Source organism: Equus przewalskii, chromosome 5 (assembly GCF_037783145.1).
Source record: "Equus przewalskii isolate Varuska chromosome 5, EquPr2, whole genome shotgun sequence".
Classification (NCBI taxonomy): Eukaryota; Metazoa; Chordata; class Mammalia; order Perissodactyla; family Equidae; genus Equus; species Equus przewalskii.
Window position 1 is genome coordinate 74,915,451 of NC_091835.1, and position 20,429 is coordinate 74,935,879.

At 48.3% G+C, this 20,429-nt stretch overlaps 2 protein-coding genes across 15 annotated transcripts; one reads left to right on the forward strand and one right to left on the reverse strand.

The window, feature by feature from the left end:
• Positions 1–339: 339 nt before the first annotated feature.
• PAN2 (poly(A) specific ribonuclease subunit PAN2) lies at positions 340–14,620 on the reverse strand. 14 transcript variants are annotated; one of them, XM_008530120.2, is made up of 26 exons: positions 14,415–14,620; positions 13,405–13,803; positions 10,243–10,412; positions 10,008–10,128; positions 9,764–9,841; positions 9,111–9,378; positions 8,357–8,699; positions 8,057–8,153; positions 7,102–7,221; positions 6,804–6,923; positions 6,447–6,575; positions 6,120–6,319; positions 5,863–6,011; positions 5,632–5,738; positions 5,320–5,418; positions 5,126–5,199; positions 4,872–5,019; positions 4,429–4,572; positions 4,233–4,292; positions 3,918–4,008; positions 2,908–3,065; positions 2,666–2,809; positions 2,355–2,534; positions 2,138–2,231; positions 1,654–1,851; positions 340–1,030 (listed from the first exon to the last, which is right to left on the reverse strand). In XM_008530120.2, the coding sequence occupies exons 2-26, from the start codon at positions 13,684–13,686 to the stop codon at positions 996–998; spliced, it is 3,609 nt and encodes a 1,202-aa protein (XP_008528342.1). In that variant the 5' UTR covers positions 13,687–13,803; positions 14,415–14,620; the 3' UTR covers positions 340–995. The 14 variants fall into 14 exon arrangements, with proteins under 14 accessions (XP_008528342.1, XP_008528345.1, XP_070477738.1 ...); XM_008530123.2 differs by having other exon boundaries at positions 5,875–6,008; positions 14,415–14,598; XM_070621637.1 differs by having other exon boundaries at positions 4,420–4,572; positions 5,875–6,008; positions 14,415–14,598.
• A 2,911-nt stretch (positions 14,621–17,531) lies between these two features.
• Positions 17,532–19,601, forward strand: IL23A (interleukin 23 subunit alpha). The gene is made up of 4 exons (XM_008530115.2): positions 17,532–18,055; positions 18,279–18,380; positions 18,883–19,029; positions 19,134–19,601. Exons 1-4 carry the CDS (start codon positions 17,888–17,890, stop codon positions 19,293–19,295), a joined length of 579 nt encoding a protein of 192 aa, XP_008528337.1. The 5' UTR covers positions 17,532–17,887; the 3' UTR covers positions 19,296–19,601.
• The last annotated feature ends 828 nt before the right edge of the window (positions 19,602–20,429 follow it).

Sequence of the window (20,429 nt, forward strand, 5' to 3'; positions counted from 1 at the left end):
GCTACAGGTCTTAAGATATCCTGGGACCTGTAGTTTGTCAGCTTCCCCAACTCCCCTTTTACACAAGTAACGGGGAAACCATACTGTACATCTTTTAACAGTCCCACCTTAGGTACCAGGCAGCCACAGCAAAGACCTCATATTGTCCAGGAAAGAAATAATTATACTATTCCAATATCCTTAACTTGAGACTCCTGAGCTTTATCTTCATTTCTAGGTGGGAATTTGAAAGCCTTGGTTTTTTCGAGTTGTAACAGAGCCAACACAAAGAAAGGAGAAGAGGGCCAAAGTGAGAGAACCCCACACTCGCAGGTCTCAAAGGAGACAGATGACAGCCAATAATAGTTTTGTTTTTATTTTATAAAACATGCATTTTAAAACAAAATTTTAAAAAATAACAAGAAAACAAAACTTGGGACAGGAAATTGGATGGAAGACAGATGCTTCTCAGCTGTCAGCAGGAGTGAAGCTAGCAGCCAAGCTTTGTCTAGGACCCAAAGGCCCTTTTGGCAATGATGGTGTTGGCAACACTGGTTTGCTAGAGCCACCAAGACTATACATGTTGGCCCCTCCAGGCATCCCTCAAGCAGTCAGAGACTTGAGCTAAGTCTTGAGCGCCTGTTGTATCCTGTCACTGTGCAGGAGTTCAGTCCTTAGCCAACTAGGAACTGAGAGTTTTGATTCCAGGAGCTTCTCTGCCTGAATATTAATTACCCAGGATATTTATTAAGAATACCAATTACTTGCCATCTGGGTCCATTCTAGACTCTTCTTTTGGCCCACTATTTTGCAAAGATTGAAAAAGGAATCTGGCTCCTAGATCCTATGCAACAATTCTGCTGCATTCCAGTTCTATTAATAGCACCATCTGTAGACCCTGAGCAGGTCCAATTCTGGAAGTGGACAGGGTGTAGCCAACTTGGGAAGCCATCTCCCAGTTCTTGGGCCACAGAACACTGAAAGGAGAGGGAGCAATTCGTTGGGAGAGGGTGAGGTCAGAGCGCCAGCACTGAGGAGAAGACAGCTGCACCTGTCAGAGACAAAACCAAGAGCATTGACTCTTTAGATCAGTGCAGAAAACGCACCTGGGATACTTCTTGTCTTTTTTTTTAAAGACTGGCACCTGAGCTAACAACTGTTGCCAATCTTCTTGTTTTTCTTCTTCCCCCCAAAGCCCACCAGTACGTAGTTGTATATTCCAGTTGTGAGTGCCTCTGGTTGTGGCATGTGGGATGCCGCCTCAGCATGGCTTGATGAGTGGTGCCATGTCTGTGCCCAGGATCTGAACCAGCAGAACCCTGGGCCGCCGAAGAGAAGCACATGAACTCAACCACTTGGCCATGGGGCCAGCCCCTGGGATACTTCTTATGAAGGAAAAATGCAAGAGAAAAGAGGGCACAGACTTGCCCCAAATGTTTTAGAATTGGGCAAGAGGAAGTTAGGACTAATGGAGAGTTTCAATAATAAAATCTATTTCACTGAATGTTGGGAGGATTAAGTGCTTTGTAAACTGTTAAATGCTCTACATATATAAGGTAGGGGTAGTACCACTGTTAACATCACCATCATCATTGTTATTATGGTGGGTATAATCTTCACATTGCAATCAAAACCCACCCAGTCCAGTTTCCTTTGTCCCATCCCAGGCCTTACTTTTGGGACTTGTCTGGCCCTCAGGCTCAGGCACCTTCCAGTCCATCTTTCGGCCCTTCTCGTAAAGACCCTTGAGCACTTTGTGGAAGGACTCAGGCTCAGTGCCATTTTTGCTCAGCTCCAGATACTTTCGGTAGAGCTGAAGGGCTGTGCGGGCATCCTCAATACTGTCATGGGTCTCCCCTTGAATCTTCAGGTCTGGGGGAAGTAGAGGTGGAATAGTTTGGAACCTAGCAAAGGGAGGTAAGAACATATCCCCTACTCACATCCTAAACTCCCAATAAACAACAGTAAAAAACCTGGCTGCCCTTAAGGGAAAGAGCCAAACACCATCCCTAGTGTACAGAAGGGATATTGAAACTAATTAAGTCCATCAGTAACTCTCACCACTAACTCAGGGTCCTTTCTACTCCCCTTGGCCCCTCCAACACTTTTTCCTGCTCTTAATGAGTACCATAAGGGCCTACAAGGTGGAGCAACTCACCCAGAAAGTACCAAGCAAGGAATCGCAGGGAAATCATTCGTTTTCGGGGCATGTGAAACAAATAGACAGTGTCAAGGACTTGATCCTTGGGCACCTGGCAGGGATAAAAGAGGGGAAACTGAAGGTAGGGGATCCATAATTTCCCATTCTCCAAAGCACAATGTATACCCTGGGGGCCCATGCTCAAAGAAGACTCTTAAAAGAGTATTGCCCAAACCATGAGGTTGATGACCCGGAAGTCCTTCTGCAGACCATGACCCACAAACTTGACTCCAATGTCTATAAGAAAACGAAGCTTTAAGTAGGTAGACTTGAGAGTTGTGAGGTGCTTAGAGGAAATCTTGGCATCGAGGTCTCCTGGCTTTATCCCCGAGTATTGAGTCAAGTAATCTACCACCTAGGGATAGAGAAAAGGACAAGTTGTCTAGAAAGCAAGGTGCAGAGTCTCCCCCCACTACTCTTCCCTGGGTTCTAGAGCACTCTAATAAGCACAGAGTCTGTCTCACTTGCACCTCCATAGCCTAATACCTGCTCCTGGGTTGAGATGTAGTCATCAATGAAGGGGATACCCTCATTGGGTCCCTGGCCCCGAACACAGGTAATCCTCGCTACTGACATCTGGCTTGGTTTGATGGTAGACTTAGTGCCATCACTGCGCAACTCTGCTTCCTCCTACACGAGAAGAGTTAATAAGGAAATCAGAGAAATGTTTATGACTCCTAATATCCCCAGAGTTCTGTCCCAACACCCCGCACTTTGATCTGGGTTACCTCATTAAGGGTGACAAACTCAGCATCCAGGCCCACCAGGTCCCCGACCTGTGGCATCTCATTCAACATCAGTGGAATGAAGGTAGTATGTGTTTTCCGCTGCTTCCGTGCTAGTGAGGCTTCAGCTAGCAGAACACTTGCCTCAATAGGATTCTTGACTGGAAGGAGAATCCAGAAGACAGATGGCTGGGGATAGGAAGTGACTAGGGGAGGGAAGCCCAAGGTGGCTGACGAGAGACCGGGCTACGCAATGATTCTTCAATAATCAAAGCATGTGAGTAAAAAGATCATGTCTAATGAACAGAGTAGGTAGATGGAAAGGTCAAATCATAAAATTATCAAGAGATATTCTAGGGGGGCCAGCCCCGTGGCCAAGTGGTTAAGTTCATGCACTCTACTGCAGCAGCCCAGGGTTTTGCTGGTTGGGATCCTGGGCATGGACATGGCACCACTTAGGCCACGATGAGGTGGCATCCCACATGCCACAACCAGAAGGACCCACAACTAAAAATGCACAACTATGTATCAGGGGGCTTTGGGGAGAAAAAGGAAAATAAAAAATCTTTAAAAAACCCAAAAAATAAAAAAAAGAGATGTTCTAGGAAAAAACGAGAGTCAAGAGAGGAAAGAATGAGATTTCCACTTCGGACTTTAGCTTAGAAAATCCAGAAAAATAAAGTTGCAGAGAAACTATGGTTTAAAGGCACCAAAAAGGGACTTAATAAGGAGCTCATCTCCAAAAGAAGATCTTCACTTGGAGATAAGGATGATTAGACTCAAAATCATACCCTTAGCCACTTTGATCAGACTTCCCCCATCACCTCTTCCCCACTACACCCTCAGGATCTCCACCTTCTAGATTTAAGGCCTGATGAGGAGGAATCTCTTTAGTATATCTGAAAATATTAACACTGGTTACCGATCCTAATCTTAACAAGCTATTTCCCAGATCTCTTCATGAAGACCAGTCTCAACTGCCCACACCCTTGGTTCTACTCTGTACCACTTACTGTTTAGGTTGTATTTGGAATTAAGATTCCTTTTGATGTAATAAAGGATAGCAGGCACTTTCCAATTCATGTCAAACTGCACAGCTTCATGCTATAAAAGAAAAAGCACTTAATGGCCTATGTATATGTCTCTTTTTCCTTTTCTCCAAGTCAGACAGAAGACAAGACTCAGGCACTACTTTTAGTTTTACTAATGCTTTTTATTCTTGAGGACCCATCCTTCCCTCCTAAATCTGCCTGGCATTCTCTAGGGCACTGAGGATGAGGATGCTCAGTAAAGGGGGAGATGAAAGAATGGAATGTGTTACAACTAACCTTATCAATAGGTTCAATAAGAAAGTCATTGAAGAGATACCACTGCTGGTGGGTAACGCCCTGTGGAGATAATAGAGAAAGACTGATGCCAAAGTGATGGCTGGACCACTCTGGCTCAGACTCAAGATAAGGACAGATCTGGGACTCCATCATGGCCACCACTAGCAGCATCCATGCCCTGTATTACCTCACTCACCTCCTTGCGCTGGTGGTAGGTCTCTCCGACTTTAATGTGAGCCACCAGGCTGCCCCCTGTGCGTGAGTCCAGGATGTGTACCACAGTAGCCATCAGGTCATACACATAGACACCATGCTCCTCCTCTGCCCTGGCTGGGCCCCACTGTGAGGGGGGTACCCAGGCTGCTAAGCTAAGTTTAAGGATGGGGAAGGATGGGGAATGGGGACAGAGGACAGGGAGTTTGGGGTATGGGGATAGGGGACCAGGGTGGGTTATCTCCATCCTAACCCATCTATGGCTCCCAACACTGAACTGAGTCACTCTGGAAGAGCCCACAACTAGTAAATACTAGGCCTTAATCCTTTTCTTTTCCCTATACTAACTTCCGCCTTCCCCCTGTCCTGCTTCTGCCCCAACCTTCTCTCCCTTATTCCCCTTCCTTTTCCCAGTTTTTCAACAACCTGCATCTCATCCCCATCAGTCCAATTGCAAACATCCAGCCCTTTGTTCTTGGTCATCTTCATGCGAATGGAGAAAGGAAGCCAGACATTCTTCAACTCCTCAATGGAGGGACACATCAGCATGCCCTCTGGACTCCCTAGTTCCTTCCTATCAGGACAGGAGAATCGGAAATTTGTTCTGAGGAGATCTAGCCAGTGACAAGAGGAGCCACTGGGTAGTTCAATCCTTTGACCGTTCCCAAGACAGTACCTACCAATCAGCCAAAGCAAACTCTTTATTCTTGGAGATTTCCCCACCACGCTTCTTTATTGCCATCTTGAAGGCAACCTGAACACAAAGGGGAAAATATCCAATTCCCCAGGAACATGAATAATCACATATGGAAGTTAGAAGAGGGAGAAAACTAGAAAGTACTCCTAACGCCCTGTTTCCAGCCCCGGTCTTTACCTCAGCCTGCACTCTCCAGAAATCAGCTTCTTTCAGGCTGTTCACCTCACAATTGATGACAAGAATATCTGGCAGATGGCGGATGTTGCGGGTCTGAATCTGAGAAGATAAAACAAACAAGGAATGGCAGGGGGCTACAGGGAGAGAAACTTGGACAGGAACTGTGAAACCTGGACCTGCATCCTCAAGTTGGGATTCTTCCCATTCCCTATAGAGCCCTGGATGGCAGTGCTGACACAGCCAGCCCCACATGAGACCATGGCTGAGTCCCCCACACGGCAGTACTCGAGTCCAGTGCAAGAGCCCACTCACCGTGGGCTGGTACTTTTCACAGTTGTCACACCAGGCCTGTGTATTCTGCTCCAGGCAGATGCTTCGCTTCAGCACCTGAGCAAAGTCACAGTTCTTCCCAGTTTTATCTGAGGGGAAACTAGATGCTTCACTCCAGGTTCTCCCTTATACCCACCCTTAGCCCCCCAACACCCTCTCCTTGATGTTACAGGACATTTGGGGGAGCCTTCCCAACCCAGCTGCAGGGTATACCACTGTTGCTACCCTCAGGGTAGGAGAGCGTGAAGAGCAGGGTGGATGAGGCTCGCACGGTCTCACTGCCACAGCGGCAGAGGCTGCAGTTCTCCATCTCACAGCTGAACAGCTGCCCAATGACAGAGTCCCCCGAAGAGCAAAAGCTGCTAAGAGTGGAGAGGGTGACACATGCACACTGAGGGAGTCAGAAGATCCTTTAAGTCACAGAGGGGCCTGTCATGGTGGCTTTCACTATTCCTGTCCCGATTCCATACCTGCCTCCAGCACCTCGATAAGCCTGGGGTACTTCCAGCTCTTGCATATCCTGATGCAGCTGAGTGAGAATGAAGCGATTCCACCTCTGAATGAGCCTGGCCAGGTTGCCCTTGCCTGAAGCCTCATCTGAGTCAGCCAGGATCAGACCAAGGGCTGAGGCCTCAGGAATGGTGCGGAATGCCCGAAGAAAATTACTGCCCTGGAATCCAGAAAGCGTGTTGTGGAAAGGGGTTATTTTTCTCTTTTGTGGCCATTTGCACAGTGATGTCCCTGCCTACAGTCCACCTCCCTTCCCCTTTTATTGTCCCAGGTCTCCAGGTACTGACCTGACAGGGGTCACCTCGGGAGAGATCCAACATGTGGAAGAGGAAGCCCAGCTCACATGCTAGGCAAAACTCCTTTTGGCAAAGGTGGTTCTGGATTAGACAGCGCACAGGCTCCAGGAAGTAGAGCACCTGGAGGGAAGAGCAGGAAAAGTGAGGCAGGCAACTGGTACAGGGAGGAAGAGAGAAGGGAAGCTTAAGTGAACCAGTGGAGAATAAAAAGCAGGAGTCCACTGAAGTGGAGCTCAGAGAGGAGACGTGAAGACTGTGGGGCAAGAAAGAATGGTAGGAGGCCAGGGTAAAGTGGGCTTGTTGGAGAAACCTGGAACACGTCCAAGTCGCAGGAACACCTACGCTTACCTGGATCATGCAGTTACAGTAGGCATTGGGGATGTGGGGCTCTAATCCAGCAAACAGGGTCTTATTGTAGTGTTTGAAGTCAAAGTCCTCCAGCCCCAGCTTCGAGTATTTGATGGTCACCTGACGCAGAAATAGTCTGAGCAAGATGAAGACAGCCTCGGAGTCCCCTAAATCTCTGCAGTAGTTATAACGTTCTCCAAAACCTCCCTCCTGAGTCCTTCAATTCTCTCTCATATGACCACCTTCCCCGGAACCTTTCCCCATATCCCAGAGGGCTCCCGCTGGTATCCCCCAGCACCTTGCGGTATTTCTTAGAGACCATGTGGAGATGTGGCTCCTCTTCCCGCCCTATTGGTGACTCAGTGACCTGGCTGAAGCTGTCAAATTCACTGTCTGACTCCTTGAGTCGGTAAGGAATCTAGAATTTTAAAAAAAGAGGTAAACTTGTTGGATGCCTTAATCCTCTTTGGTTTTCCCCTACCTTTATCCCAACACTGAAACAGCCAGCAAGTCCTGAACCTTCTAATTTCATAGGGTTTCCAGCATCCACTCCTTCCTTTTTATTCGCATGGGTGTCACCCTACCTTATCACAGCTGGACAACTGTGGTGGCTTCCACACACACTCTGTCCAGCATACCGCTACCTAACTAACCATCCCAGAATGCCCCTTCAGTGCATCACTTCTACTATACACTGGCTTTCGAGGTTTCAGAACAGGGCCTTTTCCAACCTTAATCTCTCACTATTTCCCAGTGCTAACAGCCCCTCCAGCCAGACTGACAGAATCATAGTCCCCGTCAGACACTTCTTTTGCAGTCATGCTTCCTGAGACCTTTGCTAACACTGATCTCTCATCTTGAATATACTCCCCCTTTCCAGCTCAATATCCACCCCTTTCAGTGTGCCTCCCCCAATCACTCCAGCCCAGAGTAACATTTTCCCTCCAAACAGCTCTGCCACTGAATGCTTCTAACATTCCTTTAGCATTTAATAATAGAAAATAAATAATTTCTGTTATGGACAGGTCTTATCTTCACCAACCAAACATTAAACTTCTTAAGAGCAAGGACCCTATCTTCTATGTCTCTGAATCCTCCCTAACACCTAGCATAGTATCTTCAACTAAGGAGGCCTGGAAAAAACCTTTACTGACTAACTGAAAACAAAAACTACTGAAGGCTAGTGAAGGAACGAGCCAGGAGAAATGCCAATGGTTTGGGGTGGGGGCTGACCCTCTCCCCTCTGAACATACCTGATTGCGCAGCCTGGTGCGGGGGTTGGGGGCATAGCCAATGAAGCCCACTTTCTTCATGGTGCGCAGAATCTCTGCATCCACAGGGGGTGCTCGCCTGCAATTTGATTTAGTTCTAGGGGCTTGAAGGCTGTTGTGTCTGCCCATCCAATCCCAACTCCCCAAGAGGTCAGAAAAAAAGAGAATACTGAAGGGAGACAAAAATCAGGACAGACATAGAATAATGACAGGGCCCGCAGAGAATCCTGGCATCTTGGCCCTTTCCCCCTCCCTCCTCTTGGCCCAGATGGGAGGTACAACCTGGGAGCTGGAGCGGAGTTGGCAGCAGGCCAGTCAGAGAGAAGTGTGTCGGTGGTGAGTGGGACAGGGATGAGGGAAAGAGGCAGCAAGTCCTGGCTCCAGTCCAGAGGAGGCAGTGAGTCCACGAGACAGGGCAAAGCAAACTCAGTCTCACGGGAGTAGGGGTTAAAGGAAGGCTCAGGGGAATCAGTCCAGAGGTGCACACAGCCCTCAGAATCCCCAAAGGCCAGGGCCTGCTTGCTGGCTGACACATCAAATGTCATTAGCAGAGGCCCCACAGGATTCACATGAAAGATGTCTGCTGGGTTGGCCAGGCCTGTGGGCTCACAAAACTGGCACTGCCCTAGGAGGGAAGAGGAAGCCCAGTGAGCCCTGGAAGTTGAAAGGGAGCCGTCCTTTTATGCCCTTCCAACCCTCTTAGCCTGGTATCAAGGAAAGACGGGCTCCAAATCCATGCCTAGAGATGGAGAGAACACCATCTGATGCCTTTCTAAAAACCCCAGGTAGGTCTCCTACCCAGCAAAGGGCAGTTCTGAAGTTGTACTGCCTGCTCCACCTTTATCTTTTTCTGTGTTGTTCACACCCAGGGAGAAAACAGAAGATCTAATCTCTGACCAAACCTAAGAGAGAATCTGAGCCCTCACTGAAAGGTTACTTTTCCCCCCCAACAGATTCCTGGGAGTATACACCTTCTGGCGCCTAGTTTCCCTTCCCTCATCTGCCCCTCCTACCCCATCCTCCATCCCCTTCATACCTGACTGAGAGATGATAGCAAGACGAGAAGTATATGTAGGGATGAAGCGCAAGAAGGCAGGATCCACATGTACTTGAAGTGGTGTGATGGCACGCATCATGCGCAGATCATACACCTTGAGGAAACGGTCGCAGGCCAGGCCGGTGAGGCGGCTGGAGAAGCCGCAGGCAGCCAACAGGTTGCCATGTACATCAAAATCTGACAGACTCCCTGAGAAAGCATCAAACTCATGCTCCACCTTAAAAGTACGGAGGTCTCGCAGGGAAACCTGAAGAAGAGATAACTTGGTTATCTGCCAACACTGTTATTAGGAAGAGTACCTGCCACCTACCTAACCCTGTGAGTCTGCTACCAAAAGAACTAACACTCCAGGATATGGGCAATTAAAGCACAGAAAAGGCAAAAAGAGAAGCCCAGAGCTGGAAGGGACCCCAAAGAGAACTCTTGTTTACTTTTTTGTCTCTAAGGTACCTAGTTACAACAGAAAACATCAGGTTGAAAGGTAATCTCATAGCATAACACGGCTGAGGAGGAACTCAACTCACTCCTCCCATCCCTCCAACTCCAGCCTCAGAATTGAGGAAATAGCAGAGCGCAATCACACATCAGTGAGACAGGGTCCCGTGGTGGGAGGAAAAATGGAACTTAGCCACCTTGCCAGATGTATGACCACAGAAGAAGAAGCGATTTGTCTGTCTCATGATGGTGACTCCAGGTGTCTCGACTGCATACTGGGGAGGGAAGCAGAAAAAACCGGTGAGAATGATTCTTCCCACAGACTAAAGGAACAGAAAGGTCACACGCACGTTCCAGTCAGGCATGTTCCCAGCCCAGGTATATCCTTACCCCCCCATAACCTCAGGCCCTGCCTGGGTTTTTCCTGCCCGAGGCTTGTACCTTCTGAGTCTCCTGGACAGTGTTAAGGTCAATCTCCAATATGTGGTTCTGTAGCCCACCAACGAGCAGAGTGCTGCTGTCAGTCAGCAGAAGACTGTGCATATCCTCACTCTCATCCAGCCTGCGGGGGAGAGGAGAGGCTAAGGGGCTGGGGTCTCAAAAAACTTCCAATCCTTTAGCCTTCCCACCCTATGAGGGACCCTCTTTCCCAGTCCAGAGCTGAGAAGCCACTTACAGGTAATCAAATATAATGAGGCCCCCACGGGCCATATACTTGAGGTTGTTCTTGGTGAGAAAAAGAATACCATTCTCCAGGCTCTGGATCTGCCGAATGTCATCACTGCCATTGACCTGAAAGGATGAGTAGCGCTCCAAGGCTGGACCAAAAAATGAAGTGGCATGGCCCTGTAGGGAGCAAAAAGATGAGATACACCCTGAGTGGAGGGGCAGGGCCATCCCAGATGCAAGTCAGGAACTGGATGTTGCTCAGCTTTTCTCCTTCTTGCCTGGCCTTTCTGGCTAGCAGCAACTAAGGCATAAGGTCAGGGACCAATATTAGTGATAAAGACAGTGATAATACTATCTCAAGTTTGTTTAATGCTTTACAAAGTATTTTTGTAAATTCTACCTCATTTTATCCTCACAATGACCCTGCTGAATAACTAATGGCTCAGTTGGTTAGAACTGTGTTCAGAAGATCAAGAATGTGGGTCCATGGGCCAGCCCGGTAGCACAGCAGTTAAGTTCGCATGTTCTGCTTCTCGGCGGCCCAGGGTTCACCGGTTTGGATCCCGGGTGCAGACATGGCACTGCTTGGCAAGCCATGCTGTGGTAGGCATTCCACGTATAAAGTAGAGGAAGATGGGCACGGATGTTAGCTCAGGGCCAGCCTTCCTCAGAAAAAAAAGGATTGCCAGTAGTTAGCTCTGGGCTAATCTTCCTCAAAAAAAAAAAAAAAAAAAAAAAAAAAGTGGGTCCAGTCCTTCACTGGCCAGCTGGCTTTCTTATGTTCCACAGTCAAGTCTTAATCTCTACTAGACATCTGGGAAATGTGTCCTGTGGGTCACAGGCTGGAATAGAGAGAATGCGAAACTCATTCCACCCCTGGCTCCTATGACATCATTCACTCCTGGTTTCTCTCCTGACTCTGAGCTCATACTTTCTCCTTATGTGCTCCCCTTCTGACCACTCTTGACACATGGCTATTCCCAGCCCACTATCTTCTCACGCTGCTGGTCTTCCTAGGCAGTCTTATCCACTCTTAAGGTTTTAATCATTCATCCTAAAGCTGATGAATCCTAATTTCTTTCCTTAGCCCAGAACACTAGCTCAAGCTTCAGACTAACACATCCAAACACCTACTAAACATCTCTCCTTAGACATCCCATGAGAACCTCAAACTCATTACATCCTAAATTAAATTCACCATTTTTACTCCGTTTCAATTCTTCTTAACTGTATTCCCTATGATACCATGATCTACCCAGTGGACTAAGTTACCGGTAGTCAACTTAAGTCTTGTTTATTTTACTTCCTAAATGTTTCTCAAATGTGTTCTCATGTACACATATCTACAGGGCTTCATTCAAGCCTTCCTATTTTATGTGAACTACTACAATAGCCTACAAACTGATCTCACTGAGTCCTGCCCTGTCCCCCTTAAATCAAACTCTATAATGCTACCTCAGCACTCCACCTAAGATGCAAACTGGACCTTGTCACTGTGGATAAAAATCTTCAGCGGCCTGAAGGATCAAGTCTAAGCTCTTTTAATGTAGCATATGAGATTTTTCTAGAATGTTCTTCTCCCAGATATCTGCACAGATCCTTCCCTCCCTTTTAGAATGGACATCTTGGGGGCTGCCCTGGTGGCACAGCAGTTAAGTGCCCATGTTCCGCTTCGGCAGCCTGGGGTTTGCCAGTTTGCATCCCGGGTGTGGACATGGCACCGCTTGGCAAGCCATGCTGTGGGAGGCATCCCACATATAAAGTAGAGGAAGATGGGCACAGATGTTAGCTCAGGGCCAGTCTTCGTCAGCAAAAAGAGGAGGATTGGCAGCAGATATTAGCTCAGGGCTAATCTTCCTCAAAAAAAAAAAAAAAAGGAATGGACACCTTGGCCTGCATCCAGGTCTCTACTCAAGTGTGACTTTATCAGAGAGACCTTCCCTGAACAACTATCTAAAATAACAACAGCTCCCAGCCTTCATTACCTCAACCCCCTTATTCTACCTGATTTTTTTAAGGTAACACCTGGTATATTATAAATGTATTTTTGCTGCCTTTTTTAATGCTTATTACAAACCTAGAACACAGAGCAAGGTCTGGCACCTGGCAGGTGCTCGAAAAACACTGGTTGAATGAAGAAATGTCTAACGCTTCAGCTTCAGCTTCCAGTCCTAATTGCTTGTAGTTCCTGCACTCTCCAATCACCAAGCTATGTAACATCTTGGGAATCTGTTTATCCTGTTGCTTTTGCCAACACAGCATTGTTCCCTATTCTTTACCTGACTCCTACTCATCTCTCAAGACTCAGTTCAGGTGTCACTTCCTTCTTGAGGCCCTCTGACCCTCCTCCATGTTCATCAGCACCCAGTACATATTTTCACACTGGCACTTAGTAGTTTATAACCTAAATTCACAATTAATAAGTTAAAGAGTTTAGTTTCTTCTAACATACCATGAAATTACCGGTTTATATGTCTTTTTTCCTCGTTGTCCTGTGAAGTCTTTGAGGGCAAGGATTATGTTTAGTCAGTTTTATTCCTGGGCCTAGCATGGCAGTAGACACTGCCTACTCAATGAATGTATTATCAAAAAAATTCACTTTCTAACAGAGAAACAAGTCATGTACTATCAAAGGTAAATTAGTAAAACCAGAATGGCATGTTATTTCTTACAAAAGCTTCCAGTTTCCTAGCATACTGGCAATATGGATACACATTTTAAAAAATTAACATTGATAACTGCTCTCAGAGAGGTTAAAATCAGCCAGAGAAGACAAAATTATTCCATGTAAGATATGCAAAAACATGCATTAAACATTCTATAATTATAAAAATGGAAAAGAGAAGAGGGCATTAAAGACTGGATTTGGATGGCTACAGACTACCTAATGGGTACAGTTATCAAGATTAAACAAAGCATGAATGGGCAAACTGTAGTAGAAACGGGATGCCTTCTGAAAAAAAGAACACCTATGCAACTCATCCCTGGACCCTATGACTCCCATTTTCTTCCTCCACTCCCCTCCTCTTGGTTTGACTTAGTGACCCAGCTAACTCTCATCACCTCAACTCAGTTCAGGCTCCCTGAGAAATAGCTGTCCTTGGGCTAAAACCAGATAAAAGACCTCCAACATCTTCTTTCAGGCCTTACAAAGGGGTACAGTTCTTACCCCATGGCTTCCCACCCACAGCATCTCCTCGTGCAAGTCAAAGTGGGAGACGGAGACAGGCACACCCACTTCAGCCACCACACTGTGCAATTCAGAGTAGACACCTTCCATTATATGCACTGACTCCTGGACAGGAAGCGCCTCCAAGGCCACTCCCTCCGGGTCCAGCTCCACATTCTGTAGTAGACTTGGGTTCAGGTGGGCATCCAGGACAGGGTCCAAGGCAGAATGCATGGCCGGGGCATACTCTGCTAGTCCAGGGTCCAGACCCTCAAAGTTCATGATGACGATGGCAGCAGATTAGACCTGTGTCACACCCTGCCTTGCCACAGCCCCTTTAGATGCCTGACCCAAACTTCAGCAGGACGGCACCAGTGGGCCTACAATGGACATCCTGGCCTGCAAAGGGAAAGAGGGAGCTGAGTCAGGGGTACTTGTATTTAGTGTGTTCTAGGTTATACCGGCAGGAGGGAGATGAGGCAAGGAGAAGATGAGAGAACGCCAAGCAGGGGATGAAACAGGCAGGAAAGGGATGGGCAGTGGGGTAGAAAAGTGTTGTCCCTTCCTTTTCTCCTCTAGGCCCTCTGTACTCCCCACCATCCCACTATCTAACCTCCCTTAAGGCCTGCTCACTTGCCTGGTTCATCCCAGAACTATCAGTGGAAGGAGCAGCAAGTGCGGGGGTAGGAGTTAGGTAGAGGGGCCTAAGGTGCTTGTTTCCCAAAATTAGGAGTGGGGGTGGGGGGTTTGTAGGTGAGAACAAGAGAAGTCAGTTTCCCAGAATCCTCCGCAACGTTACCCATGATTCTCTAAGGGGAAATAAGAATGGCCAGTTACCCACAATTGGGGCGGGGGTAGAGGGATGTGATGGAAATGGCTAGTTACCCAGAATTCTCTGGGGGAACCAGAGAAATCAATTACCCAGAATTCTCCCCCTGCGGCCGGGAGGGGAGGGATTAGGGCAGGGGTCAGATGTGTTCCTGGGATGCTTACGGGGATTGGGTCATTACCAAGATTTCTCCATGGCGGATATTTTGGAGCGCGTGGAATTAAAACGAGTAGGGGGAGAGCAAACGCCGTCAGCTCCGCGGGAAATTCCAGTTTCCCCAATTCTCCCCCGCGCCTCAGGCTCAACCTAACCCTACGGCGGAAAGAACAGCGGGCGCCCAGTCGCAGCTTCCAATCAGGAAGGGTTTGGGGCTCACCACAGCCAATCAGAAGGAGCCAGCTACGGCCGGCTCCGCGGGAAGACGTGTGACGCAGGGGCTGGGCGAAAGCAAGGGTTACGGAACGCCGATGAGGACAAATGCAGTTAGACCCTGAACCTTTGGCGTGGTGAAGAGTAACCGCTTCTCTTTTAAGGCTTCTGTGAACAAAATTAGAGAGCGCCAGACTTGGAAACAGAATTTTGTGCTCTCTGTAACTTTAGAAACTGTAGAATAAGGAGCACCCAGGGCAAAGCACTGGGACTCGACTGTTGGGTATTCCCGGCATGGCTCGGTCCACCCCCTCTTCCCGCGGTGCTCTTGTGAGCTACTCCGCCACCTCCGCCCCTGTTGCCCCCGAAACTCGCTGGCATTTCCTATCATTTCCAGATATGGGAGAGAAAAAAAGGAAGCGGGAGGCAGGCTCCTAAGTCGCCTCAGTAGCTGCATATTCTAGGATTCTAAAGGCGTCCATCTGAAACTCCCATCTGTGATGATTCCCTCCCCAGAGGCCCCGGCAATATTCCCAGGGAACAGGACCCTTCAGCCATCAAATTCCCCTGCCTCTTGGAACTGGACATTACCTCTCAGAGGGGCATGAGCACGGCAAATTAAGACATTTGCCTTCCTCAAACTGTTAGATTTAGCGTCAGCAGTTATTCAGAGGGATTCTTGGGGCCTGACTCTGAGCTTGAACTGCTTTGGAATGGGGCCAGGTTGTGAAATTTCTTGGGGCACTTTAGCTCAGTTTCTAAAGGCCACACAGCGGGCCTCTCTGGTGGAAGGAATTCCTCACAGAGGATACAGTCTTAAAGCATTTCTCTCTCAGTGAAGGATGTTAAATAGGCCTTCATAAAAAGACCTCAGGATTTAGACTTCCAGGACTCAGCCAGAGGTCATAGTCCGAGAGAAAAACACCTCAACTCAGAGAGTCTCTCAAACTAATCTGACTTCACAGGGCCCTAGATTTGAAATCTTGCAAAAAGATGGGTGCTGAGGCATCTAGATGGTTACCTATACTTTGAGAAATTTCCATATTGAGGTCTCAAATTGAGATAGACTTTATAGACCCATGAGAATTACAGGGCTTCAGCTACCCAGAGATACCTGGGCTAAAAGAGCTACTTTATAAAGATGCTCTGTCTTCTCACAGTGTCCAATATAATGGAATGATTGAAAATGCAGGATCTGAAGCCAGATGGTCTGCACTGGTATTCTGGCCAGTTAGTAGCTCTCTGATCTTGGGCAAGTTACTTCTCTGCACCTCAGTATCCTCCTCTGAAAATGTGGGGCCAAAAATAGTACCTACCTCACTGGGTTGTTGTGAGAATTAGATGGGTTAATACATGAAAAGTGCTTAGACCAAGTACTTGGCATAAAGTGAGAGTTGGATATATATTAGCCATCATTATTAATCATCTGGGGGAACTTCAACTGCATTTGGAGTCTGGACATCCAACAGGAAAGGCCTGCCTGGGAGTGTCTTGTGAACATGATTTGCATAACGGTTGAGGCCCTGCTGACGTCAAGGGCTCCTTGCAGCATCAGGGCAGATCTAGTCCTGGAAGTAGTTCCTGCCACACAGCAGTCCCACAATCACCCCACCAATCTTGCTTCCGATTCAACTCCTGAAGCACCAGGAAGTGAAACAAAGCGGCAGAGCCTCGTGTCTCCAGCTCACCCTTGTCCCTCTCATCCCATCCCCCAGGGCTCCACTTCCTCCTCCTCCTTTTCACCTGTCAACTCCTATCATTTAGGACTCCCAGATGGGGACCAGAAGTGGGAAGAGCATAGGAGACATTATACACAACTGAGGTGAGCTCCCCTGCCCGCCCGCTCCCCCAGTTCCTTGTTCCATTTGAGTCCATATGTAGGGAGAGGCAAACCATTTCTCACTCAAACTGAGATAACCTCTCCGATGCTGGAAATGTTTTATCCAAAGGGTGGATTTATCACGGAGTCATAGTATTTGAATCAGAAGTTTCATTGGGCAGCTGTGAAGAGTTCTAAGGGAAGGAAGACCTCTATCAAGGGTCATTTTCTCAGAAGAAAAGTCAACCCCTTGGGGAGGCTTTGGGAGCCATCTGTGTGGTCACCCATGGCCTCATTCTGACGTCCACATTGTTCTGGGACCCTCCACTGGGGTTGGGGCAGTCCCGGATTTGGACCACCCTCCACTCCCACACCCAACCTCACACTCTCAGTTGTTTCACTGGATGTTGCATCAGGGAGGGTGATGAAATCAGTGTCAGTGGATTTTACCCGTGGATGCAACAGGCTGAAGGACCGGCTGGGGTCACTGACACTGTGCACCTTTGACTACCTGGACTTCCTAGCCATGGGGTAGGGGTTGGGTACTGGAATATGTAAATTGGATTTCTAGCCCTTGCTTAAACTGTCTCAAAAGAACCATCACCTGCATTCCACAGAGCCTTTGAAACTCTGGGCCACTAAGGTTGAGGAATCAGATGATTCTTAGCAACAACTGTCTCCCTCCAACAGCCTTCCTAGTGTCCACAGAGAGGCCTGAAGTGGGGGAGCAATAATACTTTACACAGCACTTGTATGGCTTCCCTGTTCACAAAGTGCCTTTGAGACCATTCTCTCCCGGTGAAAATGACACTGTTCCCAGTGGAAAAAAGAAGCCCCCTTATTCTTAGATAGAAGGCATCAGGTGAGAATCAAACTTCTTTCCAAACTGAGTCTGCTATCCTATTGGGAGATAAATGGATGCTTCTGTTTTGGTGTTTCCTCAGGCAGGAAGAGGTGAGGAAACTGGGGTGGGGGGCTAGCTTTGAGAGGCAAAAAGATGAGGGAAAGGTTAAAGAGGAAGGAACTTGAGACTAAGATCATTTAAATATTCATTACTCCCACCCCCACCCCCTTCCACAGCCATTCCTGGAGAGCATTACACATACTGTCCCATCCCAGGCCTCCAGCCACAGCAACCACACGACTCATTTCCCCTGGAACTGAGGCTGCATACCTGGGCTCCCCACGGAGGGGGATGATGTAGGGAGGGGAATCCCACCTGCTGTGAGTCACCTGCTGGTATAAAGGGCGTGTCTTACAATGCAGGGACCTTAAAAAGAGACTCAGAGACAAGGGAGAAAAACAACAGGAAGCAGCTGAGAAACTGGAGGTGAACAACAGAAGGAACCAAACCAGAGCTCACAGAACAGAATCAGGCTGAGAGCAAGGGGAAGTGGGCAGAGATTCCACAGGGACTGACTGGTGCAAGGCACAGAGCCAGCCAGGTTTGAGAAGCAGGCAGCAAGATGCTGGGGAGCAGAGCTGTGTTGCTGCTGCTGCTGCTCCTGTGGCCCCGGACTGCTCAGGCCCGGGCTGTGCCTGGAGGCAGTAGCCCTGCCTGGGCTCAGTGCCAGCAGCTCTCACAGAAGCTCTGTACGCTGGCCTGGAGTGCACATCCACCAATGGGACATGTGGTGAGTGGCAGCCTCTGGGACCAAGCAGGACTCTATCCAAGCCCTCCAAGGCTGCACTGGAAGACTTTGGCCTTGGTGGAAGCTGGAGGGTTGAAGGCCATCAGGGAGTGAGAGAGGACAGGAGAGTGGGGTTCCTGGGAGTGTCATGGGCTTGAGGGTCCAGGTGGGGTTCAAAAGTATTTATCTTATTTCTTCACTCTTCCTACCCCCTGCTCCATTCCAGGATCTACCAAGAGAAGAGGGAGATGCTGAGACTACAAATGATGTCCCCCATATCCAGTGCGAGGATGGCTGTGATCCTGAAGGACTCAGGGACAACAGTCAGGTACTAAGATGAGGCTGGAAATAGGGGCTGGAGATATAGCTAGGCACCATGGTAAATTAGTAAAAGTTGTATCTGTCCTTGTCCGTTTGGCCTGCCATAGAATGGACAGCTTATAAACAACAGAAATTTATTTCTCACAGTTCTAGAAGCTGGAAGTCTGAGATGAGGGTGCCAGCGTGTTGGGTGAGGGCCCTCTTCCCAGCTGCAGACTTCTCATTGTATCCTCAGGTGTCAGAAGGGGCTAGGGAGCTCTGTGGATCTCTTTTATAAGAGCACCTATCTCATTCACGAGGGCCCCACCCTCATGACCTAATCACCCCCAAAGATCCCACCTCCTAATAGGATCACATTGGGGGTTAGGATTTCAACATAGGAATTTTGTGGGGACACAACCATTCAGACCATGGCAGCATCTAAGAATGGCAAAGAACTGGGTGGGTCTTCAGTGAATGGAGTAGGAAGAGGGTATCCATTTTCTTTCACGGCTTTCTTCTCTCCCCAGCCCTGCTTGCAAAGGATCCACCTGGGCCTGGTTTTTTACGAGAAGCTGCTGGGCTCAGACATTTTCACAGGGGAGCCTTCTCTACTCCCCAATGGCCCTGTGGACCAGCTTCACGCCTCCCTCCTGGGCCTCAGGCAACTCTTGCAGGTATGAACTAGGGGCCTGGAGGATGGGGGCTTGCAGGGATCAGAGACAGGGACTAGGGGTGAAGGATCTAGAGTCCTCTCTGATTGTGTCCTGTGTCTTTGCAGCCTGAGGGTCACCACTGGGAGACTGAGCAGATTCCAAGCCCCAGTCCCAGCCAGCCGTGGCAGCGCCTCCTTCTCCGCCCCAAGATCCTTCGCAGCCTCCAGGCCTTTGTGGCTGTAGCTGCCCGGGTCTTTGCCCATGGAGCAGCAACCCTGACCCCTTAAAGCCAGCAGCTTTAAGGATGGCACCCACATCTATGGCTCAGCAATGCTAAGATGAATCTATCAGCCCAGGCACCTACGAGCCAACAAGTTAATTTGTCCATTAATTCTAATGGGACTTGCATATGTTGAAAAATTACCAGTACTGACTGACTTCTGATGCTGACCTAGCAAAAGGTTGAGTATTTATTAGATGGGATGGGAAAATTTGGGATTATTTATCCTCATGGCAGCAGTTTGGGGAGGAGGATTATTTATTATATTTATACTGAATTATGCACTTTTTCAATAAATACTTATTTATGTGGATATCTGAGTCTAATTTCTAGGCTTGGTTGGGAAAAAGGAATAGAATGGAAAAATAGGGCCAAGGGACTACAATGTGCATCCTTCTGCTCTGCAGGGCTACAGTGCAGAGGGACATTTCCTCACCACCCCCTGGTGTGCAGAGTAACTGGGATCTTTTTGGTCTTAATCGCTGTATGGCTAAACAAGTTGAATGGGACTACAAGGGGTTGAGATTAGGAAGTGGGGCCCCTAAGTGAGGCCCCTCTCTTGCTCCCTGACCCAGTGCCTCCTTCCTTTCTTTCTTGGCCAAGAGTGTATTTGGCCAAAGACAGGAGTCCCGATCACTGAAGGATCGAAAGTCAGAGCTGTTTTGGGCACAAAGGGCATTCCAGAAAGATGGAGGTAAATCTCACAAACTAATGGGATTCTCCTTTAACGGACATCTGTGGGCCCCTTCAGTGGGGGATTTGGTTACCCAAGGGGAGTTAAGCTGCCTTTGAAAGCAAGCAGGGGAAGGGGCTAGTGACTATTCCCCTTCCTTTTCTCCAGAGTCACAAGATCAAAAAAGCATGGGCTTTGGAGTTAGATGGACCCAGGTTTATATCTTGGTTTTGCCACCAACCAGGTGAGTGACAGTGGGCTAGTTATATAACTACTCACCCTCCCCCCAACTTATAGCTCACAGCTCCCCCTGGAAAATCTAAGTGACAGGAAAAGCTGCTCTCAACAGGGAGGTAAAAAGAAACATGACAAGAGGGGCCTATTGGGGTGGATGGAAGACAGGCCACGATTTGCTGGCTTCAATCCTACGTGGCCTGCTGGTGTCTCCAAGGACATTAGTCTTTGTAA